General features: G+C 37.1%; 1 protein-coding gene across 1 annotated transcript; it reads right to left on the bottom strand.

Moving 5' to 3' along the window:
* Window positions 1–1,208: 1,208 nt before the first annotated feature.
* Window positions 1,209–13,169, bottom strand: LOC114563100 (parapinopsin). Its single transcript, XM_028589898.1, has 7 exons — window positions 13,059–13,169; window positions 12,841–12,904; window positions 12,515–12,640; window positions 2,489–2,627; window positions 2,244–2,408; window positions 1,854–1,938; window positions 1,209–1,418 (listed from the first exon to the last, which is right to left on the bottom strand). Exons 1-7 carry the CDS (start codon window positions 13,167–13,169, stop codon window positions 1,209–1,211), a joined length of 900 nt encoding a protein of 299 aa, XP_028445699.1.
* Between the last annotated feature and the right edge of the window lie 280 nt (window positions 13,170–13,449).

Genomic DNA, 13,449 nt, shown 5'->3' with positions numbered 1-13,449 from the left:
GCTGAATTTGGCCTGTTGAATTTGAGCAAGTTTAAAATATATTAGTTGGATTTTATACATTGTATTTTACATCTGAATTTGGTATATTGCATTTTTTTAAGTTGAAATTCTGATTCTGAATTTATGAACTTAAAAAATAAAGGTGAAAATTTGTTGTTGAAAATTTAAAGAGTAAAATTCAGAGGCAAAATATTCAGGTACATAATTTCAATGCATAAATATTCAGTGCTAGATATTCAATGGCTTTTTAATTGAAAAATCCGATGAAACAGATTTACTTCCATATAGGATCCTGTAAATCTTACATCCTTTCTGGTCATCAGTTCCCTGATGAATTGTTGTTAACCACATAACACTTTGTCAGTCTTCTCTCAGACATTCAGACAAATAGTAACATATTTGGCATGAACAGCAGAGAGTAAAATAACACCTATTAATACTATTGACTATATGTGGCCAACTTAACTGAATTGCTCCTGGGTTGACTGCAATATGTAATTTAACTGAGTTGATGATGATAATAATAATAATAATAATAATAATAATAATAATAATAATAATAATAATAATAATGATAATAATAATAATAACTTTAATATAGTGTCTTTCAAGAAACCCAAGGACACTATACAGAATTACTGTGGCTAAGCTAAAGGAGGTTGTAGGCTGTGGTAAACAGGTGGTGTTTCAGGAGTTTTTAAGAAAATGTCAGCATTTCATACATCTGCAGGGAGGGTGTTCCAGAGGGATGACCATCATAAGTCACAGGCAAAGAGTATTGTCACCATTTTGCTTTCTAACTGGTACATCAATTTGGGGTTTCAATGTTTCACTAAAATTTGGTGAAAAAATCAGTTAAAGTGTGTGATTATTATTACCTACTACAAAGTAATTAAGTATTAAGTAAGTAATTGCCTTACATAAATGGCATTATGCTCTTAATACAATCCATATTAAGAATGTATTGCAGACATCCTTATTTCAAAAACTCTACTTTCAGCACGTTAAAGAGAAAAGAGAAAAAATAAATTAGTTGATATTATGCTGTTTATTATAAGGAAACAAAGAAGGGGGCTTTAATTCCCCTGAAATCCAAAAAACATGCCAGTAATTACATAGTGACCTCAGATGAATGCAGCTGTTTATAAGATGTGTCATTGTTGGGTTCTTGAAATTTCTGGGGAATAAATGTGGAACCCATTACATTTTCACACGTCATGTTTAGTGATAGAAGTGAGGACAGGCTCTGATTGTGGTTTCCTATTGGTCCACAGCAGGGCCAGGCCCGCCTCTCTGAAGTCTTGATGGGAGCAGTAAATAAGAGGGTTTAGACTACAGTCCAGGTATGACATTACTGATGACAGCGTCCTTAACCAATCAGGTGACGGTGACAGGTCCATCCTGCCCAGCATGATCAGCTGATGGAGAGGTCAATCGAAAGAAAGAAACAAAGACAGTCTATGAGTGGACAAATATGTGTTCAATCTGTGGCTTTTACATCTGTGTACATGCAGATACAATAGATCATGTGTTGTTTCCATGTGAGCAGGGTTCGAGTTACATTGGGAGCCACTGGTTACAAAAATAAGTCAGTTTCTATATCATTGAGAAAATGACCCTACTTTTTACTTGATTTATTACCTCAATAAACATTTTCTAGTTTCAAGTCTTCTTTAATACAGCATGATGTTTATTTTATAAATCCCAAACTGACAAAAAAGCAGGGGATTCTTTAGGCTGTGGCTAAGGACAAAATAGTCAAAAGAATTAGATACCATATTCTCATTTCACTTCACTACCAAGCCACAAGGTGCGCTCAGATTGTAACTCTAGCGAGTGAGTGCATGTGTCACCTCAGACAGAACAAAGGGAGTGTAGCAGAGCATGTAGGAGGCCACCAGCAGAGGAGTGACTGCAGAAAGATCTGCTACATCATCACTGATGAAACAAGATGGAGAGAAGAGCAAGTATAAATCGTATCATATATATCACAAGCAATAAAAAAGCATAAAATCCTCACAATTAGGAAAAGATGGAACCAGTGTGACTGAAACAGTTACTTCTGACTATTGGAGTCATTGCTGTAGTCTGGTCTGTTTACATCCAAGGGTACAATTTAATTGTACCTGCCATAAACAACATCAGTACTGTACTGTATTTACAGTATATATGGCTAAACATCATCTGACCTGTGTCCAGCTTGTGTGGTATCATTAGAAATGATCTTTTCTCAGGTAGTTTACCTGTTGCACCTCGAGCAGCAGCTGGTGGCACTTAGTAAAGAGCAGAAGAAGATTAGGAGGAAGGGGAGGAAGAAACAGATTGAGAAAGCACAGAGAATGTAGACCAACATGTCTGAGTAGCTGTTCTCCCAGAAGACAGCACACAGCATCTCTGCAGGGTCATACCTGGAGTAAAGACAACATGAAGGAGATGAACAGAGTAGAAACAACTTCCTCGGACTGCAAGCATTATGTTAACTACATACCTGATCCAGGCGTAGACAACAGGGATGCTCCCAAACACCATTCCTGTCACCCAAGAAGCCAAAAGGGCTGTCACCATGACAACAAAGAGAGCACTTTCTGTGGAGGCCTTTCCAATCACTCGCTGCACACAGAGGATAGCTGGAAAGGAAAAAAGAAACCCTGACACTGACAGCATCAAAGGAATCACGGGACTATGCCTACTACTGTAGTATTGATGCAAGGATAGCTATGGTGAATAGCTCTGTTTGAGTAGATAGATGCATCAGAGGCTAGTGTTAACAGATCTATTAAGAAAGATCGCTGCTGCTTACAGTTTTAGCTTGATTCAGTAAGAGTAGGTTTTTGTGTTTTTTGGCCTCTGTGAAGGGCAGCTTGTCCATTTCTAATTCTGTATTGTTCCCTTCAAATCTTCTGGGTGCAAAGTGAACTGGTGGCATCAGCTCACATTGTACATACTGTATGTATGTATGCTCTCTGTATGTTCAGTATACTTAAGATGGGTTGCACCATAAGGATTTAGTCTTAAAACAGATTAAAATGGTCAAAACATCAGAAACAGTTCAAGTATGGACAGATGAAGCTACAGCAGTTCTACAGGACTGTTTGAAGTGCACATACTGGCACATTTAGAGATGCCGCCGCCCAGGAGAACCACATAAATCTACATCAACAGTGACATTGTACTGTACATCAACAAATGTGATGATGTGGTGATCACTTAGAAAAGAAAAGCATTCCCCAACGAGGAAGCCTGGATGAATGGAGAGGTGAGCAAGGGGGTATTTCCTGTTTATTGAATTTTCTGCCTCACTAGGACTATACATTTTGTTTTCCGTCATTAAATCATTGAAACTCTCCGTGCTACCTCCTCGTCTCTTCTTTTGTGTTTGGGTCCTGACACTGTGACATTCAAGTTATTAACACAATAACACAAGTTACAATTTTCACTAACTGTAGTTTCATTATTTATTTATTTTCATAAATCAATGCTATTAGTCACCCTTTGTCTGTGGGATTTACAAATATTTATACAGTAACGAGGCGATTTTGTCTGATTTCATCTCAGGTAAATAGCTCAATAAAATGTTTTCAAATGAGCTGTTTTAGCCTTTCCAAATTCCCAAATTTGTACCTCCTCAACTCCTTGCCTCCTCAATCCTCCGGCTTTGACCCAGAAATCATTCTTAGTGCGCCATGTTGAAGGACGTCCAATTTCCTAAAATGCACATGAGGATCAAAGAGGCTCCCTGGAGGAGTTATAATCGAGGATATGCCGATATATCTTCTGCTGAAGTCTTTTAGAGAGAGAGAGAGAGACGTAGAAAACACTCATACATTAATACAATAGACGTACATACAGCAACATAGCCTACAGGGACTGTGGAGGGTAGATCCTTAATTGGATCTGCTAGAATGGTCGACATAGTTAGGTTTAGGCAGAGGGAGTGGGTAAGGTAAGAATACCAGGGTGGGCCAATCAGAGGGAGAATAACGCAGAATAAGGCATGCCAGGAGACACGTCTAGCGGATCTGATCTAGCATCTACCACTGTAGAGGGCAGGTAAATGTCCATGCGGGTCTCTAAATCTGAGAAAATATTTCATTCAGGTGGGTGGATGATTTTAAAGGCCCTGACACACCAAGGAGACACCAGTGAGCGACTGTCGCCCTAGTTTGTGAGGTGTGTCCCACACCGTCGCCACGCGTCTGCCTTTCGGTGTCAGCTGTTTAGGTTGAAAACGGTGGTGAGGAAAGCAAACAAACGACCGTGAGAGCGCACACAGAAGGCTCTTCTCATTTTTAATCTCATCTGATCAATCCAATAAGAGCTGTCAAAACTGGCCAAAAATTACGGTGGAATGTTCCTTATAAAAACACAGGTTCGAATGATTGGAATAAATAACTATTTTTGCATATGTCCATACGTAAATGAAAAACGAGATAGAACTACTTGTGTAGGTATATTTATTTCAACACTGTCTTTAAAAATATATCTAAATACTTACACATTAAAAAATAAACTAATCTTAAATAAACTAATATCCTACTCCGAAAATGTAATATAAAGACTGTAAAAGACTTTCCTCTCTGCGCTCTCAGCACCGCTAAACAATTAGCCTCCTAGCAAGCAAGCTAGCTTACTAGCCAGCTGTCCGATGTAGAGGTTTAAAAAAGTTAAAGCCAGGCTTTGTTTGGAAAACAATGTTTAATGGGGCTTGCAGCTAAATTTAATCAAGTAACTACACTAATCAGCATTTGACTGCCTCACCCAAAACCTAGCTTCTAAAGAATTAATCAGGTCATGTCTGACATTTAGCATATGAAGAAGACTTATTGTCCCCACAGGAAAGGTAACTATTGTTTCTGGTTTTGGAGAGCCACTCCCTGCAGGGCCAGACGTGATTAGAACAAAGGAAATGCAAACTCTGTAAACTTGAACAGAATCGACCTTTGTCTGTGACCTGGAGTAAACCTAAAATCAGAGGTGTGTCTTTAACCTGGGACAGTTTCCATTCAGGGAAACACCCACAATTCCACAGGAATATAATTCGGAAACTGAGGTGATTTCGGCACTTCAATCTGTGACCCGCAAGGGAAGCAGATGGAGTCCGCTGTTTACAGTGTAATTGTTTGTCATGTCGCATGACTGTTCTTCTGTAACTCCGCAAGGAGAAGCATGAGATCAGTCCACTGTCAGCTGCAGTGTTTTATGTTTTATGTTTGATTGTGTTTTGTCTTGTCGTTTTCATGCAGTTTCATTAAACCTTTTGCTTAACTTTCAATTCGACCACAGCCTCTCCTTCCTCCTCCAGAAATCGAAGAACACGTCTTTTAGAGAATTGTAATACCGACCTCTAAATAAGTAAAATGTAACAACTTCATGTTTTATTCACAAACTCTTGTCAAATCGTAGGAAAGCACATTGCTATCGCCAGATGAGTGACAATTTTGTTCGGGCTAATTTTCAGTAACCAGTGTATGATGAAGGCATGTTGGGTGGGTAGAATTAGCAAACTAACGTTAGCTAACTAGCCCACAGCAGGCTGTTCGGGTTTGGTGCCTCTGCTCCGCTCCCACTGTAGGGAAAATTATTTGCCAAAAGAACAGATGACAGCCTGGGAGATGGGCTGTCTGATTAGCCATCTCCCTCAACGATGTCGGATAAAAGAACAAGAGACCAAGGTACTCATATGCTAACGCTAACTCAGAAGTTACTCCACTCCATGACTTAGCGTCATGTACACCTGCAATACTGATAAACAAGATACTGATACCATTGAGGATCTGAAGAAAACATCTGAGTTACTTTTCCAAGAAGTAGACACGAAAGAAGAGATTACAATGGTCAGCGATGACCATCAAAAAAAGATTGTCAGTACCACCCTCAAAGACCTTGGAGAATTTAATAATTTATGCTTGCATCTAAATTGTTGCGACATATGAAGATTAAATAATCCAGATCAAATCCAGTTCACTTGAAACAACAAAGATTTATCAAAAAGATCCAGGATTGACTTTTGGATAATATCAAATTAATTAATAGATAAAGAAAAAGAAGTCAAAATATAACCTTCAATCTTCACTGATCACAAAATTATCTCTTTAACATTGCATGGGGCTTTGTAAGTTATAGAGTGTGGTCTAGACCTATTCTATCTGTAAAGTGTCTCGAGATAACTCTTGTTATGATTTGATACTATAAATAAAATTGAATTGAATTGAATTGAATTCAAGGAACCAGTTAATTAGATGTAATCCAAATTTCTGGAAATTGAACAATACACTTTTAAATTATAAACTCTTTAAATGAAAAGCGGAGGAAATTATTAATGAAAATTGGAGGAAAGCTCAAGAAGAAAAATATATGGTCAACACTAGGAATATTAAAAATTTCAGATTTGGAATATGGCAATTAAAAGGGCTAAAGAATTAGCAAAAGAGAAAAGATTGAACAAGATAGAATACTTAAGAATATAGTTTTCTATTTATGAAAAAGATGGAATACTTAAGAATATAGTTTTCTATTTATGAAAAAGACAATCTGTCTCAAACAGATGTCAATAAATTAACTGAATTACAATCTGAGCTGGAAGATGTACATCAATATTTAGTATGAGGTGCTTTTATCAGGTCTAGACAGAGATTGATGGAACATGGTGAAAGGAACACAAAATATTTTCATAATTTAGAAAAAAACAAAAGCCAGTGTTATATTATATTATATTGTACATGAACTTAAGATTGAAGAGCAGATATCTAAAGATCCCCCCCTGAAATTTCTAATTTTGTGGAAGAATTTTATAAAAAAAAATATATTCTGAGTAAAATAAGAGTCATAACACAACAGAATTTTCTCCTATATAATAAATCAGGCACACAGTATTGACCAAACTCAAAAAGACGTATGTGATCAAGCATTGTCATTTTATTAATGAAAAAAGAATATAAGTAAACTGAAATATAATAAAGCCTCAGGTGATAATGGGCCCACCGGTGAATTTTACAAGGTATTTCAAGATCATATATCTGTTTTCAGAGAGGCTATAGAAGTTGGTAAATTTACACAAACTATGTGCCAGGGTGTAATTACCTTGATCCCTAAACCTAATAAAGATAGACTTATGCTTGATAATTGGAGACCCCTAACCCTAATTAATAATGATACAAAAGGATTCGGTCACATCTTTGTATGAAGACTCAAGGTATGTCTAGACTTTAAGGATTACATAACATACAACAGTTACACTTTATTCATAGATAAAGCCTTTGATACTGTGAAGCATATTCTTTTATTTGATGTATTAGATTTTTTTGGTTCTGGTCAATACTTCAAAAGAGCAATACAAACTTTGCATAGTGACTACAATAGTTCGGTTAAACTTTGGTGAGGAACAATTCATAAATTCAACGTATCCTGGTATAAAACAAGGAGATCCTGCAGCCCCATTCTTGTTTCTTTTAGTAATGCAAATGGCCCTACATATTTTATAATGATAACTTTCAAGGCATAAAAAAGAAATAAAATGTTGCCAGCTAGCTGGTGACACAACCATTTTCTTAAAAGATGAATTTCAAGTTAAAAAAGTTATTGATCGTCTTAATGTGTTCTCTAAAATTTCAGGATTTGCTCTAAATAAAAATAAAAAATACCCTTTTTCCACTCAAAGAAATGAATATACATGCAACAGAATTGAGGATATTCATGTTAAAGAGTAAGTAACATACTTAGAAATTAACCTTTGTAAAATTGTAAAAACAGAAAGGATGAAATCAAATTTCCAACCTCTCATTTTTATCAACAAAATAGGTTCTACATTATTCAATTTCATATGGAAAAATAGGCCTCACTATTTAAATAAAAATACTTTATGCAATCCATACAATCAAGGAGGTTTGAATGTTCTTGATTTCCATATATCTAATAAATTTCAAGGTGAACTGGATTAAACATTATACAAAAAATAAAGAAACTGTAGTATTCTTTTTAAAGTTGGTGGTTCTTACTAAAGTTGATAAGCTCCCTTCTTTAACTTTCATAGGCAGATTCTTTCATGATGGCTTCTTTTGATTTGATATGGAATAATAACAATGTAAAGTATAAAAACAAGTCAATATGTTATCCCAAATGGGTCCAAAACAATGATTTCACAATTGATTAATGACAACAGTCACTTACTTACATATTCAGAATTCTTAATGAAGTTTAATATTCCAATAATTGCACGAGAATATAGCATAGCATTTGATGCTGTACCTACATGTTTTGTAAGACTATTGCAGGGTAGTAATGTGTCTAATGACCAGTCAATATTTAGAACAGAAGTTTTATGAAATGGCTTTGATATAAAGGATAAAAAGTCCAATAATAGGGGCGCCCGGATAGCTCAGTTGGTAGAGCGGGTGCCCCTATATAGAGGTTTACTCCTTGACACAGTGGGCCTGGGTTTGACTCCGACCTGCAGCCCTTTGCTGCATGTCATTCCCCCTCTCTCTCCCCTTTAATGTCTTCAGCTTTCCTGTCAAATAAAGGCCTAAAAATGCAAAGTGCAATAATAGATAATTTAGACTTTAGACACATTGTCCCACAGTTGCGTAAATTAAGTGTATTTTAAAATTGTCCATTATATCTACCCAACAAACCAAATTTTAAAGAAATATTTCTGAATCCTGCTTATTTTGAGGTGTTTTCACAGGGACAATTGCACATTTGTTTTGTGAATGTATTTACTGTATGTCAGATTGTTTTGGATTGATGTTGAAAATGTATTTAATGTATTGTGTGGCTCTAAGATAACATTACATTACATTAGATAAAACATTACAAGATAAAATTAATAACTAGAAATATTATTTTTTACTATGAAGGAAATTATTTGGATAAATGCCATGTTTTGATTTTGAATCTTTTAATTTCATTTGGAATTTTTTTTTTATCCATAAATGTAAATGGTCTGAAAAAAACAGAATGTTTACCAATTAAAATTTTTTAAAGGACTGACAAAATTTTTTTTTAAAGGACTGACAAATAAGAAAGCCTTCCGAACTCTAAACATCACAACATAATGCCTTACAACCTTTTTAATTTTTATTTCATAAACCCCTTTTCATTCATGTCTGTATGCATTTACTGTATTCATTGTGTTATTGTACCTTTACTTGAATAATAAAGTTTTTTGAAAGAAAAGAAAAAAGTTATTTCATGGATGTATTAAGAGAACTGGATACAGCGTTCGGCACAAAACCCCGTTCATTCCAATGACTGTTGTTCAAAAGCGCATAAATCAGTCATGGAGCTCTAAAAACAGTTTTTTGTCAATAAAAAAATAAAAATAAAAACAACTTCGAAAATACCATAGACAGTTAGAGAAATGGACCAACAGATCCCGTTGTTCTGGACGGAGACCAGTGAAGGCTATTAGAAGCATTTTTCCGGTGACGGCTGAGTGTTACTGAGCAGCCTTCAACTGAGCTTGAAGACGTAGATGTGACGTGAGCAACCTGTCTGAAAGTTGGAAGTCCTCTGGTAGCTGTGCCAAGAGAAATCTCAATCATTCCAAATCTTGCAGAGACGGAGAGCGTATATAAGGAGATAACATAGGCACAGGCTAATTATTGCAAACTAAAATGCTAGTTAACATTAGTAATTAAACTTAAACAGCTAATGTAAGTCAAAACTACCTGCGAGCTTATCCTGTATGCGGTAATTTCTCTACTGTGCGACAGTAAGTCGAGTGGTTATGACACAATCATTAGCCTATTTTTACAAAAAACGTCTGCTACGGAGCCATAATGTGAGGCACAAGGTAATGGAGCCTTTTATACGTTGTCGTGTTTCTTTAGAAATAAACAATGGACAAATAGAGTCTTTAAACGCTTCAGATATAAAGTTATTAGCTGTCAAAGTGACGTAAAAAGGAATGGCAGTCAATGGAATGCTAACGGCAGGTGATGGCTTGTTGGCATCAAAATGGCGCCATAGGAGTTATAGGTTGTGGAGAGAGACTTACCCCCTAGGAAAATACCCGGATCTTCCGCGTTGACTGGCCCATGACATCACAATGGACATGCACACTAGCGACCATAGATATATATGGTGTATATATCTATGACTAGCGACAGTTTGTTTGAGTTGTCGTAGCAACGCAGCTTGTCCAAGTATACGTGGAAAAGAACTCGTCGTTCATAGTCTAAAATATTCACTGACGTTAAACGTGTTTCCATTGTTTTCATCGTTTAATGCTTCTATCAAAATGAACAATGGATGTATCAGGAGAACCAAGAAGATGTAATTATTATGTTGTGCTACTAACTAACGTTAGCATACAACCCTCAGATGTAAGATAATACACATGATGAATAACAGCCATATAGCCATTATTACAGCTACAGGAATTCAGGGGAACCGTCATATGAGCCTGCAGTGCAGTTTGTGTGTACATACTGTATATATTTATATAGTTCTTTTCATACAAACACTTGTAATGTTTTACACTAAAATAGCCTATACATAATATATGTATAATAGCCTATAGCCTATGTATATTTGCTGTGGATATATAAATATATGAATGTGATGTACGACACCCGTACATTCTTATCACATTGTGCCATGTTGTGAATTGAATTCAAATTAAATAGACTATAACAGGGGTCGGCAACCTTTTTGATATGAAGTGCCCTTTTCAAAATTTCTTGTTTATTAGTGTGCCATGTTAACATTAATTTTTTTTATGACATCACATCAAAATGTAATATCCAGGGAATCTGTAATAATCAGGACCTTGTAATTATTATTATTATTATTGTATATTATTATTATGGAAACATGGTTTTAGCATGCAGTCCTGATTGGTGGAAAATGGGCTGACAAAAATATCACTGTCAAAGAGCCTGAAGTGAAAAGTTGTGGAAAAGCCCAGCTTTAATGATGAATGGACTGATAAGCAGGTCCTGTATGTCTCATTTTCAATGAAACGATGCTGTGGCAAAATAATAACACAACCAGCATCATTATCAAGAATGAAGAACATAACGATTGCGTCATTCACGTGCATATTAAGTAGCCACATGTATTTGTTTTGGTCTAATAATGCGTCCATATTTACCGCTCCAGCGGAGAGGATGGTTTCTTCAGACAGCTTAAGTTTATAAGAATTTGTCCAAATGTCAAGATTCCCTGCAAACTAAGAAAAATAGACTACAAACCGACAGCTTTTCTTTTAGCTTGTTTTGTAAAAATTAGCTATTTGCAGACTAGAGTAGAGCTGTGTTTGCATAAAACAGTGCGGTGGACAAGAGTGGACTGAGCAGACAGAGCAGATTGAAATATCGCTTTCTACATGTTGATGCCGGTCTACACAGGTGAGTGCATTGATAAGTATTGACTTTTAACTCACGAAGGTTTAATTGTAGCCTCCTTACAGTAACGAGACTAGCGTTAGTTCATCTGCCCCAGCGGCCGTTGGTAATCCTCTTTGTATTGTTCCCAGTCAGAGATATAAGTCAATCAAACTACCGTAAATAACAGGTCGCACACAGGTGCCGATTTATGTTTTCTTCCGTGGGTGCTCACACGCGCACACAGTTTAAAAAAAAATAGTCAACAATGTTTGCATTTCAGAACTTTAGGAAATGGACAGCGGCCGACAGCGCCACTTCTCACAGATAGGATTGGAGATGAGAAGTTTAATCAGCTTCGTGGGAAATTATAAATCAATGCCACTGACATGACCAATCACACTATGACAGACGCTCCACTTAGCACCACCTGCAATGTTTAATATTAAATTAATATAAAAATGAACTGGCAGTCTGGCACAGTATTTTTCGTGGGTGCTCAAGCTCCGTAGCACCCACGGTATCGGCACCTATGAGGTCGGCAACTGTGAACGTTGGAATTTGGCATGCGGATGAGAGAGTGCTTCAGCATTTCAACCATGATTTCAACACATCAATAACTCTCTTGCACACATATTGCCAGCGTGCCATTGGTTAAGATCCCGCGTGCCCATGGTGGCACGCGTGCCTAAGGTTGCCGACCCCTGGACTATAAGTTGTCATGAACATTTTTCTTCTCATTTGACAGAGATCATAAAATACAGCTATGACAAAACAATGAATAGCTGATGCAGCCGAAGCAACTGAGCCAATGATGTTAAATACCTCGACTCTTCTCTTATCAAGGCTCTTCCTCGACTCCTCGGCTCGGAGCTCCTGTGGGCGGGACTAAGACGCGAGGAGAGGAATCGAGGAGAGGAACCTGGGATGAACAAACTGGGAATTGGGAAAGAGCTATTGTGTTCACCCGACAGCGATGAGAGTCAATATGGTGACTAATGATCCTAGATTTGTCAACTACAGATAAGTCATGAAACAAATAATTAAACATAAACATGGATCAATCAGAATGAATGTGAAGCCTTAATGAATAAAGCCTTGATGTAAGATTGTTACTGTGACTTTTCTAGGAGAATCTTATTCATAATGCCATGGTCTCTATCAGTATGTTTGGAGCTGAGCTGTACCTTTGCTCCCTATGGAGGAGGTGATGAAGGCAAACTTAAGCAGGCTGACGACCTCACACCACGGTGACCTCTGACCTCTTGTCAGCATGGCCAACAGGGAGCTGGAGATGATGAGGAAGGAGCAGCCTTCACAGCACAATGGTTCATTATTAGAAATGATGACTTCCTGCACTGACATTACATGTCAAACACGGATGTGTTACATTACTAGAATCAAATGAAATTTAAGGGTGGGTTCAGAGATAATTGGATAGGCCAAAAAAAGTAAATATTGTATAACATATAATCATGAAATGCACTAGCATTAGTGTCAGTGTGAATTGTACCTAAATCTGACAAGGTGAGACTGATGAAAGGAAGCCAATAACGACAGCTGAACTGACCCCTGCACTGAAAATGAAAAACAGAAAAAGGAAATAAATATTTGGTGAGATCCAAAACATACAATTCATTTCAACTATGGTCCATTATGGTCTGTACTTACAAACACAAAGAACACGAATAACATTTCACACCAATATAAGGAACAACCTTAACACCTTACCATGACTTTGACCAGCAGAACAAGACAGTTTCCCACAACTCCTATGACCATCTCTAGTCCCAACACAGCCACCAGCAGCCACCTCTCTGCCTCTGACCACGGACGTTCCATGAACACAGTCCCATTAAAATACTCACTCACTGAAATTTAAAGAATACAGAGGTCAGCAGAGTTTATCATAAAGTAACCACCTGCATGGAGCTAGGGGAACTCAGAGCTGGTACTGCTGACTGGGTCTTGGATTTTGGTGGCACCTGCAGCAGCTGCCGTACTCCTGCTCAACGCCCTGCTATGCCCTGCACTCCTTCTACAATTATTATTAGTAATTTTTCTATTATCTATACTGTTACTATAACTGGTCGAGGCAGATGGCCGCCTACCAAGAGCCAGG

The sequence above is a fragment of the Perca flavescens genome, chromosome 2, assembly GCF_004354835.1.
Source record: "Perca flavescens isolate YP-PL-M2 chromosome 2, PFLA_1.0, whole genome shotgun sequence".
Classification (NCBI taxonomy): Eukaryota; Metazoa; Chordata; class Actinopteri; order Perciformes; family Percidae; genus Perca; species Perca flavescens.
The sequence above is the reverse complement of the archived record's forward strand: the minus strand, read 5'-3'. Positions and strand labels throughout refer to the sequence as shown.